Source organism: Ornithodoros turicata, unplaced genomic scaffold (assembly GCF_037126465.1).
Source record: "Ornithodoros turicata isolate Travis unplaced genomic scaffold, ASM3712646v1 Chromosome22, whole genome shotgun sequence".
NCBI classification, from domain to species: Eukaryota; Metazoa; Arthropoda; class Arachnida; order Ixodida; family Argasidae; genus Ornithodoros; species Ornithodoros turicata.
This window is the reverse complement of record NW_026999340.1, coordinates 171,238-188,325: the sequence shown is the minus strand read 5'-3', so window position 1 is coordinate 188,325 and position 17,088 is coordinate 171,238. Positions and strand designations below refer to the sequence as shown.

Below are 17,088 nucleotides of genomic sequence, written 5' to 3'. Positions count from 1 at the left end.
ATCAGTGTATCTAGTTGATTCAGTGATGGATTATTTCCTACACTGTGTCCTTCGGATCGTCTACTTGACGCTAGCCACTGTTTGTATCATTATTGCCATAAACGGGGCTAACCTTATGGACGTTGTATTCTGCAGTTGCGCTGCTATTGCTTTCGTTTTGTTCGCTGCATACGACTACGTAGTCTTCGGCAAGTAGTCAGATAAAGAGCCTTCTGAGCATTTTCTCGCTGAGCTTACCGTGGATCATAGTGCCTCCGCGCACCCGCGCACCTGGCTATCCTCGAACACAAGCACTACCATATCGATGGAATAATCTGAATACTGCCTAACCTGGTCCACCTATGCACGTGTGCCTCTGCCTACCCTGGGCTTACTGAGTCCTGGTAAAACAGTGCAGGAGCTCAGGGCAGGTTTACGCGAGGTACAGGAGAGGGGAGGAATTCAAAGCGCATCAGGCATACATGACGTCAATCAGTCTGTCAACCAACAATTCAATCAGTCAGTCAACCAACCAGTTAATGAGTCAGTCAACCAATCAGTGAATCAATCATCCCGCCAACCAGTCATCCAATCATGCAGTCAGTCAGTTAGTCAACCTACCAATCAAGCAGTCAGTCAAGCGACCAATCAATCAGTCAGCCAATCAGTCAACCAACCGATCAATCAGTCACTCAACCAAAAGGTCTGTCGGGCAACCAACCAACCAATCAGTCATCCAATCAACAAATGAATCAGTCAGTCAACCAACCAACGAATGAATCAGCCGACCAACCAACCACTCAGTTAGTCAATCAAACATTCAGTCAATCGGTCAGTAAAACAGTCAGTCAGTCAACCAACCAACCAACCAATCAGTGAGCCAAGGAACCGATCAGTCAACCAGCCAACCAATCAGCCAACCAACCAATCAATCAAACAGCCGGCCAGCCAATCAGTCAACCAACCAATCAATCAGTCAGTCAACCAACCGATCAATCATTCAGTCAAACAACCGTTTCAATGAATCAGCCGACAACCAATCAGTCAACCAATCAATCAATAAGTCAGTCAGTCAACCATCCAATCAATCAGTCAATCAACAAAACAACTAATAAATCAGTCAACCAACCAACCGATCAATCAGTCAGTCAACCAAACAACCAACCAATCAACCAGTAAATCAAGCAACCAACCAATCAATCAATGAACCAGTCAACCAACACATCAATCAGACAGTCAACCAGCCGTCCAACCAATCAAGCAACAAATCAATCACTCAGTCACCAATCAATCGGTCAACCAACCAATCAGCCAGCCAGTCAGTCAGTCAATCAACCAATCAATCAGCATAGCATGCATGCAGAAGCATGCACACCACAATAGGGCGCAATGTTATCTCTTCTGCAAGTGGAGTGCACCACATGCGGCGCACTACCTTCTTGGCTCGGAGATTCGTTTCTTTTGTTCCTTTCAGCAGAATAGGCCGTGCTCAGAGTTTACAGCTCCCCACTTAAAAGAGTACGTGTCGTCAGTCCGTCGCCTCCGCGAGAGCCACGTGGACGCTGATCTCCTATGTGTCCCTGCTGAGCTTAGTTCCGGCACCCGCGGGTGCACCGGAGCTACCCAGTAAACCACAAACGTCTATCGGACGTACCAGAAAAAACCAAACGTCTACATCCAAAAGCAACATCTTATGGATATCCATCGTACGTACAGCGAGTACGTTAGAAAAGTTGGACGTCTAAAGAACGTACAGTGGATCTGGATTTTGGACGTCTACTGTGCATCTATTCTTATGTGCACTGAACGTCCAATGTATGTTGTAAACGTAAACATGGATAAGCGATAACGAACGCTCAGTTGTTATAAGTAGTTGCATCACATAACTGTGAAAATAAAGTCTCTCGCTCTCTCTGTGACGAATTAGTCTTTCTGTTCTTTTTAATGCCCTCTTCCGTTTGTTCTTTTTATTCTAAACTCCAGTAGTTGTTCATAGCGCGGTTGTCTCGATTCCATATCACTGCTCAGTGGTTTCCATCTTCTGCCTTTTTGTGTTCAGTGACACGGCGGAAATGTAAGATTCCGTCTTTTGAAGCTCTTTAAGCAGTCCTCAGAGTCTTGGGAAGACGTGAAAATATTAGCGCATTTGGTAGTGGCAAACGTGATATCGTCATTGTCATCGGTATCATCTCCCGCCATTTCCTTTGTGTGTGCTCGGGCCGCGCGCGTCTATGTTCTTTCCTGTAGTTTTGTACTTGATCTCCAGCTCCGTTCAACAAAACAAGTGCGTATATTTAATATTGGTCTATTCTATGTTCGTTACATAGTTTTGTAGCATTGGACGATGTCCGGTGAAGCTTATAAGCACTGGCATAGTTGCGCGTAGATGCTGTGTCATACCGCCGCCTCCCATACGAACCAAATCGTACAAATGTGGAGAATCCCAACGAAAAATCATGTTCGAAAGCGGGCTCGTTTGGAGGTCGTTACGCTCTTCGAATCAGCAGGCCCCTCAGGTACCTAAAGCACACATTACAACTCCTCATTGCAAGCCTTCACATAACAGAGAGACTCAGGGACAGAATCTGACAGCAGCGGGCATACTTCTACTTCAGTTTCACCAAGTAGCTACAGTACAGTTCATCCGGAACATGTTGAACTTCATTACACGGGTTGTGAAAATGAACGTGTTGCCAGTCACACAAACAACTCTGACGCAGATGGTAAGAACGATTCGTTCGGAGGCTGTGGAAGCTACGAACGATCAGATCGTCGTGTGCAAGAAAGTTTATGCTCTACTTCAGAATTTAGCTCACGGTTGGCAGAGTGGGCAGCTAACTACAACATCACTCATAGATCATTGAACGCTACCCACTGTTAAAAATATATCTCCCAGAATATACGCTTAAAAATCAACGCACAAAAATAATCGCCGAAATATCCCCGTTTAAATAAAAACGCTAAGGTATCCACGGTTAAGAATATATCGTTAAAAATAAATCGTTTCAGAATCCCCCAAATCTACCCTACAGTTGCTAGAGTCATGTGGTATGGCCCAAATCAATGTGGACTGCAAGCAAGTGGCTTAAACTAACCTCACAGGACCAAACTAGCCTAAACTCTCCCAAACTAAACTAACATAACATAACATAACATAACATAACATTATATGACTCGGCGTAAATTGCAATCAGTCCGCCTCCGTGCTAGATGGTGAGGGGATTTTGAAACAGTTTATTTTTAATGGTGGATTATTGAACGGTGATCTCTAAGCGGGGATAGTAAGCTGTTTATTTTAGGAGATATATTTTAATCGTGTATTTTTTAAGCGGATTATTCTTGAATGTTTTATTCTTAAACGTTTATTCTTAACGGTGGATATCGGGGACCTCCCATTGAGGACGCCCCGTAGTACTGCGAATGTCGCCAGTATTAGTTCACTCTCCCCTGGACAGTACTGCCATTTTGGCCTTAAGAAAGGCTTGATGGATATCTTGGTTGAGGCCACACATGACTCTCAGGTGGTCAGCTTATCATTTAATATCGATGGCTTGCCCTTATCCAAGAGCTCCAGAGAGCAGCTCTGGCCGATTCAGTGTTTAGTGCATTCCAGCAATGATCAGAAATTTGCACCATTTATCATTGGTGCATTCGTTGGGCCCTCAAAACCGGATTGTGCAAACACCTTTCTACAGCCTTTTGTATCCGAACTGAGGGAGTTGATTGAAGAGGGAATTGCAGTGTCTGATGACAATGTTAAACTTCAAATAAGAAACTTTATCTGCGACACTCCTGCCCGCGCATTCATATTTCGAACAAAGGGTCACACTGGATATTCCGCATGCCCAAAATGCACAGTTGAAGGTCAGTTTCGTGAGAAAATGTTTTATCCTAGTAAAGCTAGAAACACACGAACTGATCAGTCGTTCCGAAATCAGGACGATTCAGACCACCACCTGGGGGTGTCAATTCTAACGGAGCTGCCAATCAACTGCATTACATCCGTGCCTTTAGATCCGATGCACCTGTTGATGTTGGAGTGGAGCGGAAACTTGTGAATTTGTGGTTCGCGGGGCCACTAGCAGTCCGGCTTGGGCCAATTGATCGCAATGCTATATCTGCGAGGAGTGCCGCACTCGAAAAACATGCCCCAGTGGAGTTTGCCAGAAAGCCTAGGACTCTTGACGAAAAAGATCGCTGGAAGGCTACAGAATACCGAACTTTGCTTCACTACTCTGGGCCAGTGATCCTACGAGATACCTTGTCAGATGCAGTCTTTGCAAACTTTCTGACATTGCATGTAGCAGCTACAATACTTTGTACTCCATCACGCTGTCAGCAGTTTGCTACTTATGCTAAAGAACTTCTTGCACACTTCTTAAAAGGCTTTGTCAGAATTTATGGGAAGCAAGAGGTATCGTACAACGTTCATGGGTTACTCCACCTAGCAGATGACGCACGCCTGTATGGTCCCCTCGACTCATTTTCAGCATTTCCGTGTGAAAATAATATGCAGCTAATCAAGAAGCTACTCCGTAAACCTGGCTGTCATCTCAACCAACTGCATAACAGGATGGAAGAAAGGCGCAAGTTCATAAAAGGCAATAGATGTACGGAAGAGTCGGATCAGTTTGTTCTGTCAGGCAGCCATGACAGGCACCAGCTTCCGTCTGAATGCAAGTCTCCACAATACAAGGTGCTGAAATTCCCGTCTTTCACCCTCAGCCTACTTGCAAGTGACAACTGTTGTGAAATCGAAGGAGACATTATCATTGTTGAGAATTTTGTTCATATGAGGTCCACTGGCGATGCCTGCATCATCGGCAAGAAGTTTTCTGAGACGCAAGCCTTGTACAGCTCCCGAATTGATTCAACAAGGCTGGGAATCCAGCTTGTGAGCAAACTTTCATCGACAATGTGTTGGCCAGTGAAAAATGTGAAAAAGCTTGTAAAGTTCCCATACAATGACAAATTTGTGGTTATGCCGCTTCTGCATACAGCATAAGGATGCACGAGTAACCTCTCTTCAACTGTGTGATGACTTGAAGCATAAATGGGCCGGCATGATGAGTATTGAGTCTTCATGTCAGAACATGCTTTTCTGCACTAGTCAGCACATCAGATCATGATTTTCTTCACTTGACGTTTGCTGAAGTTCAGAAGGCTGCTTCTTTGGACACGCAAGGACCTTTAGTTAGGACTAAAAAAAAAAACTTTGTGTTAGCTGTACGAAGCAACTGAGCTATGAGCAGCATCCATAGTGGACTGATGGAGAGAGGACAGCGTGAAGGGATGGGGGAAGGGAAGTGTTAGTATGCGTCCTGGGCCAATCTAGTAGTTAGTGTGGCGTTGCATACTGCTTTATTGGTGCTTAATTGAAAGGTCACAATTTATTTTTTATGGACTTTTGCACCTTACAGACTTGGGTGATGTGGTACTACTTGTAGCGCGCAACAAAACTGGAGAGTACGTGAACCTGCATTTTTTTGTTTTCTGGCATAATCTTTGTGTGTGTTTTCAGATGGCAAAATACTGCATTGTGGAGTTCATTGAGGAAGGCTCTGTGGAAGTAGTTCCAGCTACATGGATTGCAGGCAACAGGTGCTCCTGGCCCCTGGACCAGGTGATAAAACACGTTTGGTAAACAGGTGTCAAGCACCTGGACGAGACTGGATGACCTAGAAAATCACTGTAAAATGAGTAAATGGTACGATTTATATGATTTAACTTTCATGATTGATCATGGTAGATTTACTACTTTTGCACGCCTTATTTCCTTCAAACAGAAATGTACGGAGATGCTCGGAGAAAACTCGACCTTGCCCAGTGTACATCAGACCTGGACTCTGGTCAGGAACCAAAAAAACGAAAAATACAAAAGCCTAGTAGATATGAGGATGAGGACTCACTATACAGTCCACCAGCACCACCACAGAGTTTTCCACGAGCTTCAGCTTGCCACTCTAATGGAGAACTTGAGAAAAAAATGTGCGTTCTCCTAATTGTTTGTTTCCGAATTACAGCTCCTGATGTAGATGCACCTGACGAAGGTAACATTTCTAAATCAAAACATTTATGATGTACCTGCGTTTGTATCCATTCTCATTGACTAATTTTCTTTTGTTGATGATGCCACACTGTCCACAACATCCAATACCATTATCAGTAATTACGACCTTGGTGGGTCTTGCTTGGATGTTCGTAAGTGCTTGACCTTCGTAACCAGCGACCTTTGATCTATTTATTGTCTTTATATAATATAAAGCAGAGTCCTGTCTCGGATGCTGTAGTAGTGCCACAAGTAAACAGCAGTACTATATGAAACAAGGGAAGCGGTGCAGGCTAGGTGGTGTAGATAAGACGCGAGAGGCGTGGACACAGAAGAGGGCACAGCTATTCTGCGATACAGCAGTAAAATTTATTGGTTCATCTCAAGCTAAGTGCTAAAAACCTTGCAAAGAGACGTGAGTCACAGTAGTCATGAGAGCAATTAATTTCAAAATGGGCCGCGGAATTGCTTGAAAATGCGCACCATACCGTGCAATGACGCATATGCTGGCAATGTGGTTGTGATTTCTTATTTCCATGCAGTTGCACACATCTTTACTGTTGCTAAATTCCATGACACTAAACTAAGCAGTCTTGCCCCCATTAGCTCCAATTCTGAATCTTGTGGCATAAGGCCTTCCATTCTTGCAAGCAGAACGTTGTCTATTCTACTCCGCCTAAGAATGGCTTTGTGTACATTGGACAACTCCAACTCCACTGAGGCCTGAGTGAACGGATTAGGGAACACAGCAAAGGCTCTTTCTTCAAAATTGGTTCATCACTTATGGGACTGTCAAGGCTGCCAGCCATGCATCAGGGTCACTACCGTGCTCGCGTGGAGAAGCTACACACGCACAAGTTTTTTCGTGAATTTTTAGAGATCGCTACTAGTGGAAACGTAGTTAACAACGTATCACTTAGCCCTCTCCCTCCTTGGAAGGCTTTTAGCATTTAGGTTGAAATGAATCATTGCATGTGTCGTCCTCTGTCTCACGTCGCAGTGCTATATTGTGTCCATGGCTCTCGATCTTCATGAAGTACTACTATAGTCATCCTAATTACTGCTAAGTTGGCTTCTCTTACCACAGGTTTTATTCAACTTTCAACTCTTCCATGGTTGAGAACCGAAAACCTGACATCTCTGCAATCGTGGCATGGCCCGAAGACGTTCCCACTGCGTATGGGAACAGCCTGAGAAAAACAGAAAAGAGGGATTGTGGGGACCAGGCGCAATCTGACAAACAGATTTCATGTCAAGAAATGGAAGCAGCAGAAAAGGGGATGGACACGGCTACTTGCTGTTTTCTGTGTTCTTTCCTCTTCCCCATACTTTGGTCAACTTAACTGAGCATGTGCCTGGTGGTTACCTATTTTCAGGTGTCAAATTTTTGTGCAAGCATTGTGAAAGATCCTGTTTTTGCGACTGAAATGGTGTGCTATGCCCATGGGCTTAATTAATGCAAAAAAAAACTTCCTTTTTCTTGGCATATTTGAGAGTTCAAATAAGCTAATTAGACTAAGTACTGAGGTACACTCATGGTATACAGAAGCCTTCAGAAGTGTCATGCAGAAGGTTTCAAATTTTTCTCTCAAATAGATTTTTAATAATCGGGTCACACTATTGTGCAACATTGTATATCTTGAAGCACTGCTCTTGACACACTTGTCTGGAACCAGGACTCCGTGGTTTATCCCATCTCTGATCTCAAGATGCTTACATGCAACTATTGCAAGACCAATTCTTTCAAGTAATAAATACGTGCAGCATACGGTCCACTTTCAAACGCAATACGAGTACAACACTTTTGAGGACAGCAAAGATGCATGAGCACATGTGGGCTGCGGAACTACTGACGTGCAATTTCAGACAACTGTGTTGCAAGGCGTACATATCTAACTACCTCTCTGCAGGATTTGGTAACCATGATTGGCGAGTGCGTGAACTCTGAAGAAGCTTATTTCTGAAAGGCAGATGTTGGCGTATTGATGTGTTTTTGTAACGAAATGCAGAACATGCAAAAGGCAGTGTCTCTGCTTGCCCTAAAATTCCACCAGCAGGAACAGCCAGTCTCCCTCACAGCTTTGTTCTGAAATTAAAATCAGTCTGAAGGAGACTGTTATTGTAACAACTCTTGTCGGTATTGACCTTTTACAGTGCACCTTTTCTGCAAGTTAGCCGTCACTGCACAAGGCTACAACAGCAGCCAACACCTCCTGTTAAAAAAGTTATTTCCCGAAGTGGTAAGTAATAGGCCTTCAGCACGCTTTTACTGGAATGTTTTTGTAATGCACGTTGACCTGTGTTTCGGTCTTAAATTTGGTCTTTCAGCTTCCAGTTACTGTCACTTCTGTCAATCTGCTAATCGTATGTCAGGCTGTAGCCAATGCATCGAAGAGGACAGTGTTTTGCAAAATAATGAGTGTTCCAGCAACGTTCTGAATTAATCAGCTTGCACATCATTTACTTGTTGCTTCAGATGTGACGAGAGAGAGAAAATTACAGCACACATATTGTTGCAGACTTCCAGCGTGAAGTGCTCACGCGGCTGACTGCTCTTCGTCTTCTGGTACAGCAGCAGACAGAGCTTTTGACGGTGCTTTCAACTAAATACACAAAGGAGTGTGCCATTCAAGAACAAGATAACATCCTCCTTTTCTTGATGTTTATCAATGATCTGCCAGGCTGCCTTCACTTCACACGTCTATTTACGTTCTGACGACTATGCCTGTATCAGACAATTCATGATGAGCCAGATTCACAGGTTTTACAGTCCTCTCAGGTTGGCATTCAACATGTGGCAGTTGTCACTTAATATTAATAAGAGTCTTGTCCTTCATGAGCACTCATCCCTTTCATTTCCCCTACCATTTTGGCAACTCCTGTCTCCAGCACGGCACCTCTTACAAGTACCTCGGTTTGCACTCCTATGAGATGTCCTGGACTAGCAATATTTCCTACAATATCGGCCGCGCAAAAAAATATTCTCGAGTATCTGCGTCATAAAGTCTCCTATTGTCTGCATTCAGTTAAAAATAGTATGTATGTTACACTTATTAGGCCTAAACTTGAATATGTTTCTGCAATATGGGCCTTGCTCAGTTATTATAAAAGAGCAATAAAAGCTCTACAAAACACTCAATTCATTTAAACCACATTTCATTGACTACAACAATGACAGTAGTGTTTCTCCTATGGAAACCGATCTGTACCTCCCTACCTTAGCTCTGTGAAGAAAGATCTCCGGTCTCTGCCTCTTCTATCAAATTTTTATAACAGACACTTGAGCACAGATATGTAAGCAGCTGGGGTCGAAACCGGAACTGAACCGTAACCCAAAACCGCAAAAAATGGTTATTTTTGTCGAACCGAACAATTTTTCTCTCCCCTTGAACGAACCGGAACCTAACCAGAAAAATATCATTCGGTAACCAGTTCGCCAGACGGTAAAAATGCCTATACCTTCCCAGTCGACTGCCGCGTACCAGCTCACTGCATCACTCGGAATCTTGCGGAATTCACAGAGTTGACAAATCGATGAACCAAGAAGTGGTGAGTCCATGCACCTGCAGCCCCAAGCATGAGTCCTGCAGCCTCACCTCCGAAAGCTTCAGGACGTGCCTGTAAATTTTTGTGGCTCGAGGTGTAAAAAAAAGAAATTGCTACAAGATGGATATACTTTACACTGTTGCCTCGGCTGCTTCCTGTCATTCAGGGTCGCAGTGTGAATGCGACGTAAATTTTAATAGTCCACAGTTATATCTACAAGCAACGCAGGCCTCTGGCGATCATGGGAAAGAGTTTGGCATGTGGTCCAGAGCATGTAAGAAAGAAACACAGGAGCGGCCTCTCGTCCTGTTTTCAACGGGGAGCAGCGTTTCGCCCCACGTATGGTACTCTGGGATACTCCAATCTACCACGTGATCGCTTTCTTCTCTTTTTTTTTTCTTTAGAAATTGGCGATAGCCTTTTGTAATGGAGTGTAATGGTATGCTGTACGCCATTTCCCAGCACTTTTCGATACAGTAAAGGATGATCTGCTGTGAGGTGTATGGCAAGCCATCGTCGGAACTTGTTATTAGTACGTCTCAAATGTGGCACACTGATTAGCACAGCACACGTAAACCGGTTCGAACTGGTAAGTATCGGTTCAAACCTTTATTTTGGTTGTGCTGAACCCGAACCGAACCGATAACCTTGAACCAGAACTTGAACCGAACCCCAAAAAATAACGGTTCCGAGCCATGGTAAGCATTGCTGCATTATTTCTCAGAAATCATTCCCTCAAGGTGGAGTTAAAACACTGAAACCATGATTACTTTCCTTATTTGTGTCTTCATTCGTTCTAACACTAGGCCACTTGGCCTAATGTTAGAATGAGCTTCCACATAGCATGGTCGCTATCTGAGGTCCACTACAATTCAAAAATATCATAACCAGCCTTTTCTCTTCCACGCCAGCAACTGTTTCAATGTGGTGCTTTTGGGTGCCTCTGTATTAACTTTATGCCTGACCACTAGGTGATTTACTTTCTTCAGCTGAACATTTTAGAGTGTTTCTCGGTATCTATAATAACCTTATTTGTATGTTTATCTTGACTTTTCCTACTTCTACATTGCATTTCTGATTTGTCTTCTTTCTGATCTCCACAAGTTGTGTAAGTGTATGTGTGCCCGTGCCACCTCCAACAGTATGCAAAACACAGACTGAGGAACAGACACTAGTCTTGTCTGCTCCTTCGTCCCTTTGTCTTTTGCGTCGTGTTTGCCTCAGTTATGTAATGCCCCTATCTGGGCCTGAACGTATGACCAGTGCAACTTTGGAGGGATTCCGTAAGAGTCCGAATGGAGTTCTGTACTTCCCCTCTTTCTTCTTTGTATTTGACGGGCGACATCTTGCATACAAATTTTCCACACTGCTTTCCTCATTGGTATTTTGTTATATTGACCCGGTGTTTCATTCGTATCGTGTCCACATTAGGTACTTACGCGGAAGCTAGACGAAAGCTACCCTATGCAGAGCATACGTCCGACTTGATTCAGACGCAGACAGTCGCCGAACGAGAAAGAAGCGTTCTCGACTAATTAGTAGCAGCGAATCGGAAAGTGACAGCGCAGAGCCACTTCTGACCCCTCCGCCAGGTAACCACATTTATTAACTACAGATTCATCAGTCTGAGTGTTTTGTCTCCAACTGCATGTCTCCAGGCACGTCTGTCGTTCTTTTTTTATTTTTTACACGGGATCAGTTAATTTTTAATTGTCGCATCTGTAAGGGCACAATGCTGTGTAGACTGTGCTATATATAAAGGAATATTGTCTTGCAAGTAAGCTGAATCTTCGTTGTCCTAGAGCTGTTTGTTTACCCACTTTCAGTTGTCAGATATTCCCTTATGAGATCCAGGATGAGAACAAACGAACGCAATGAGCCATTAGCTACAGCCTTTCATGGTAATAAACTGGATGCCAGTCATTTAAGCTACGAAAGATAAGAGAATGTGCTTAAATATTTCAGACGTGCAGCCGGCCGATAGCAATGTTGGGCATATGACTAAGATTGTACAAACTACGCAAGCTGGTGGCGTTGCCCGATCAACATTGTGTAGAGGTAAAGAAAACAAACATTTTGTCATGATGACCTATGTTTGGAACAGAACTTGGTCGACAAATTTTGTTGGGAAACAAGATACAGTTTGTAAATATGCGTGTTTTATGTGTCTGTGCTTTGCCTGTTCCATGGTATGATTTTTCACTAAGCTGTAATTGGGTGATATACCATTCCTGGCGGCATCTGTATACTTCAGAATAGGAATATTCCGATGTCACTGCGCCACGATGTGTCATGCTGATATGTGCATTGTTTATATGCTGCGAGATTTTCTACGCTCACTTTTGTTTTACTTTTTTACTTTCCCGTAGACTTCACTGGAGAAGCTGTACAAAAGGAGCAGACCGGAAGCCTTGGCGATTGTTTTTGTTCGGCTGGCTCACCAGCAATGTATGGTAAGAAAGGAAGTTACTTTTTTTGTTGTCACTACTTTGTTGGTTACCAAGATACAGTGGAGCTGGAAGCGCATGTTTTTGGTTTATTAAATATTGATCTCCTGTAAATTTAATGCTTCAGATTATGCAGGCATATCATGCTGGCATATCAGGATTATCAAACTATGCTGAGCATGGCAATGCCTCGGCTACAGCACGCACCAGTGATGCGATATCTCAGTCGTTTGGCTATACACCCCCTGCAGTCAATAGATGTACTGATTTTTGTGACATGTGAACTTGGTGAAATGCTTTCTTTGCCAGTGGCGTGGTTCCAGAAGTGTGCCAGTGCATTTCCTATGATGTAACAAAAGAAGTAAAATTTTTTGCTTATGTACACTGTACACTTATTTTAGATCAAATTGGAGATCCTGTATTAACAGAAGAACGCAGAAGCCTTTCCCAGCCATGTTACCGAGGGAGTGCAGCAGGCCTTCGAAGTGAGGAAATGCTTGGAAATATTGTTGACATAGTATTTTTTAAGTATTGTGATGCGCTGCATCCTTGTACGTAGAAGGTTGCGTGTAAGTATATGCATTGCTGATGTCATTGGGTTTCCTGCCTCCTGTAGCACCCCAAGCACATCAGCCCTAGGCTGTGGCGGTGTAATATAGCACTATGAAGCAACATCATTTGTTTCGCTCAGCAAATGTGGGCCAGTGCGTCATGCCAGGGTTCCCAGTTGTGGCAGTAACCAGCATATTTTCTTGTGGAGCACGTTGTCGGGAAGGCCAGCTCCCATGGCGTAGTGGTTAGAGCGATCGCTTTCCACGCAGAAACTAGGAGGTGACACGGGCTCGAATCACCTGGCTGTGCTGTTGGAAAGTTTTTCCATGGTTTTTCCGAAGACTTTCCTCACGAATGTCGGCACATTTCCCCCTGAAGTCGGCCCAGGACGCATACTAACACCTGTCCCCCACCCCTTCCTGTTGTCCTCTCTCCATCTGTCCACGCCTTACGCTGCGCATAGCCACAGTTGCTTCGCGGCGCTAACACGAAATGAAAAAAACAACGTTATCGGCAAGCGCAAAAAATCTGCTGTCCCTGATAAATCGCGCTGCCATTTTCAGCTCGGCAGGCAACATCTCGAAACTCCAGTTGCACAGTGCTTTTGGTGCACCCTCTTCTGCATTCTTTGATAGAGTGGTTTCGCTAGCGCAGTGGCCACGCTCTTGAACAACGTGATGACAATGAATGCTCTCGGATGCTTCTTTCTGCATGTTTCAGGTCAAACTTCTAGCCCTCTCCAGAGCCAGCAATGTATGAGTTTTGACCGTCCCGCACATTCTAGTGCATCTTCCAGCACACTACGTAGAAGTGGTATGGTACCATTGGTTTGTTAATTTAATTCTCATGCTCACATTTGTAACCTATTTAATTTTTACTCTATTTGTGCCCATACCTATTGTCATCATTATGATCATATATAGATTCTTCAACATATCACCATAGTTTCACACGTCATCGCTGCTGTTGCCATAGTGCTCAATCTTTACTTTGCCAATTCAGCCTACTTGTCTGCCTGTTAACTCATAGTGCACTACATTCTTGCGTGCCATTTGGTCTGCGTAGGTGCTATAGCTGCCACTGGCATTACCTTGCAGTGTATGCCTTCAGTTCTTTTGTGCATTGTCTGCCAATGTCTTTATGACATATTCTTTACAGCCTTTGAAAACGTGGTGATCAGGGTGCTGCATGCGATCCGCCTTACTCAAGAGGATCATTCAGCTCAGATGAATGCTCTGACGTCTGTCCTGGAGGAGCGCCCATCAGTGACTGCAGCAGAAGAGCGCGTATTTGAGCCCTATGGAGAGCTAGATAAGTTCCTCGAATTTGACATGACTCTGTAAGATGACACTGAGATGAAGAAGTTGGTGAGGGTCCATCAAGAGCTAATATTACATGGGTGTGCAATCGTGGGTCCCGCTCAGTGCTGTCACGTATTCTCCTTATACACATAATGTTACACAGGGATTGTTGACTGGAGTTTTCAGGGTAGTGATCCAGCATGAATACTAGGTGCATTCTTTTTGCTTGCACCCCGTGCCCTGGTGCGAGAGAGTAGCACCTCCGTATTATTTTAGAAAAGAACATGTTTCTCCACTGCATCTCCACATTGTTCTTACGGTGTAGCTTGCGCCATGCCTGCTCCTCATCCCAAGAATGCTGCACTGCTGAGAGAGAGGTCGCAGGGGTGCAGTGCAGATGAGAGATGAATAAAGCAAATACTGCAAGCACTTGCATTCAACACCAACTGTTTAACAACATGTCTGATCTATTCCAAACAAATTAAAGTAACTAGTAATTATAATATGGTGAGTAGACCTTAACTTCAAAGCTATGTAATAATTGATATAATTGATAAAAGAAACAGGAGAAACAGACAGGGGTCATCTTTAAAAGGAAAGGTTTTCACTGACAACTACCTATAGTGCTATTGCAGACAGAAACTCTGCGGAAGTATGGAGGTATCAATCTCAGGGACGCCACACAAAGAATCCTAAATGCGTTGATGTCAGATGAAGTCGCAACGGCATTCAGCTGGAGAGGAAACAAAGGGAAAAAAAGGTTCTGCGACCTTCTCTGCTGCGAGGCTATTTTTGCTAAGTTTATTTAGTTATTTATTCTCATTATTTCAGCATAAAAAATAAGTTAACATACTCTGTGGTTGGGAAAGCAGGTCACAGGTCCTAGTTTCTGACTGTGTTTGAAAAATGCCATTTGGAAAAGATATCCATGGCATGAATGGATGACAAAAATGCGCTGATATCCAACGATTCGAGTTACGCCACCTTTGATGTGCTTTTTTTTTCTTTCTAAAATTGATCTCTTACTTTTCCATGGCAAAATGAAGCATTGGGTTCTGTACTGTCTGATCTCGTGCTATCTTGGTGGTGTTATTATTGGTTAAAGAACTGACTTCATGTTAGACTTATAAAGCAGTTCTCTAGCAGGTAAATGGAGATTTTCGCACTGCAGCGAAGGAACCCTGCTTGGTCTGGCAGAGATGTAATCAAGAAGCCTTTGCGAGTTTAACCTCGCTACTAGCTGTACAGGAAATTGTTTTGTTGAAATTTACACTAATGTGTCAGTTTTAATACCACTCATTACTTCTACAGAGATGGTGTAATGATGAAAGAAGAAAGTCACTGGAAAGGTTAGCCAGCTGTAGGAATCGAACCCACATCTTGTGGATTGCCGATCCAGGGCTCTACCAAATGAGCTAAGCTAACACGCCTTCTCAGCGACTTCCAGGGTGCGTCATCTGAAGGGACAAACCAGCCACTCTCTCTCACTCATCCTTCTTTCACTCTTACATTATTGTTCACTCTCACACACATTCATACGACGGGATCGACGCAGGCGGCAACTGATGAACATGGAAGAACTGATGTTCTGAGGCTGGAACAACACAGAAGGGACAAATACATACAAAGCCTCAATTTGCCTAAGAAATTAACGATGAAAGAAGAAGCCAGCTAGCGACCTAGTCCTACAGCTGGCTAACCTTTTCAGTGACTTCCATCTTTCATCGTTAAATTCTTAGGCAACTTGAGGCCTTGTATGTGATTGTCCCTTCTATGTTGTTCCAGCCTCAGAACATCAGTTCTCTCATGTTGCCATCCGTTACAGCCAAGCACTTCGATACAGGCGCATCTGTTCCAGTGACGATGACTTGGACAGAAATCTAGCTCAACTTAGGGAAGCGTTCATCGGTCGTCAATTTCCATCTAGCCTAGTTGACGACGCTTTAAACAAAGCCCGCAAAGCAGATCGCAAAGCCCTGTTCCAAGACCACAAACGCGTGTTAGATAATGGTTCCGTAAACATCATCTTAACATTTAGCAGCAATATTCCAAGCGTTAACAATATACCAAACAGTCACCATAGTATCCTTCTCCAATCGGAGCGCATGGGACAAATTTTTCCTCAGCCACCGCGGGTAACCTACAGGCGCGCGCGCAACCTGCACGTTGCTCTAGTTAGCTCTAAGGTTAGCAAAGCAGCGCATCCAGGGAACGGCTGTCACCCATGCGATGGTCACAGGTGTCAAATATGCGAATTAATGCAAAGCACCCAAGTACTTAAAAGTACTAATTCCAATTTTTCCGTCAAAATTAATGGTGACTTCGACTGTAATTCATCTAACGTCATTTATGGCATTCAGTGCGGCATGTGCCAAGCACAATACGTTTGTCAGACTAAAACATCATTTCGGATCAGGTTCAACAACCACCGATCTGTGCACAAAAAAGCCAACCCTCCCGGTCTCTCGCCATTTCAAGCAACCAGGTCATTCACTAAATAATGTGTCACTTTTTATTCTCCAGTCAAATTTTAGCTCAGATCGGTGCAGGGAACAACGCGAATCTTATCTCATTTACAAATTCCAATCAACCATTAACGAAGATCTGGGAGCACTTTCAACGGTAAGAAATCTGGCCGCCTAGATGAGCTACACTTTCTTCCTTTTCGTTCCTTTCTGTTTTTCTTTTCTTCTTTTTTTTTTCAGCAAAGTTTGAAGCAGCGCTCATCCTGCCCGGAATTTTCCCCAAAGCGGACAGTGACCTATGCGAATGACATCACCACCCGGGCTTGACCTTCTGGAATATTCCCGAATCTGACTCATTGACAAACGCCTGTGGCGTGCCCGTACCGATTATGACGTCATGTAGCAAACCTATTTAAGTAATCTGTAACCAGCTACGCATCTTTTGTCCTGACGAAGACAGTGCCACTGTCGAAACGTCGACCCCTTGCCCATTTTACTTTTTAACGTCTCCCTATGTAATAAACTACTGTTCGTAACTTCCCTAAAATCTGTTTCCGCGTCTTTTTTTTAACTTATAAACATATATATATAAGTGTTTATAAGTCCCAAACGTCGCCACACCAGCACTGGACAGCTGTTTCGGCCTTATTGGGCCTTGATCAGCAATGCGTAGGTGAGCGACGTTTCAGCGAGTGGCGTCGGAAGGTCACGTGGAACGTGATGTCCTCCCGTCAGGGTGAGTAACTCAC

The 17,088-nt window shown here is 43.9% G+C and overlaps 1 protein-coding gene across 1 annotated transcript; it reads left to right on the top strand.

Annotated features, from left to right (window-relative positions):
• Positions 1-2,153: 2,153 nt before the first annotated feature.
• LOC135373206 (uncharacterized) lies at positions 2,154-14,250 on the top strand. Its single transcript, XM_064606443.1, has 12 exons — positions 2,154-2,263; positions 5,501-5,686; positions 5,766-5,967; positions 7,116-7,404; positions 8,183-8,268; positions 8,548-11,166; positions 11,401-11,475; positions 11,540-11,632; positions 11,944-12,027; positions 12,423-12,506; positions 13,294-13,386; positions 13,732-14,250. Exons 7-12 carry the CDS (start codon positions 11,418-11,420, stop codon positions 13,914-13,916), a joined length of 597 nt encoding a protein of 198 aa, XP_064462513.1. The 5' UTR covers positions 2,154-2,263; positions 5,501-5,686; positions 5,766-5,967; positions 7,116-7,404; positions 8,183-8,268; positions 8,548-11,166; positions 11,401-11,417; the 3' UTR covers positions 13,917-14,250.
• Positions 14,251-17,088: the final 2,838 nt, after the last annotated feature.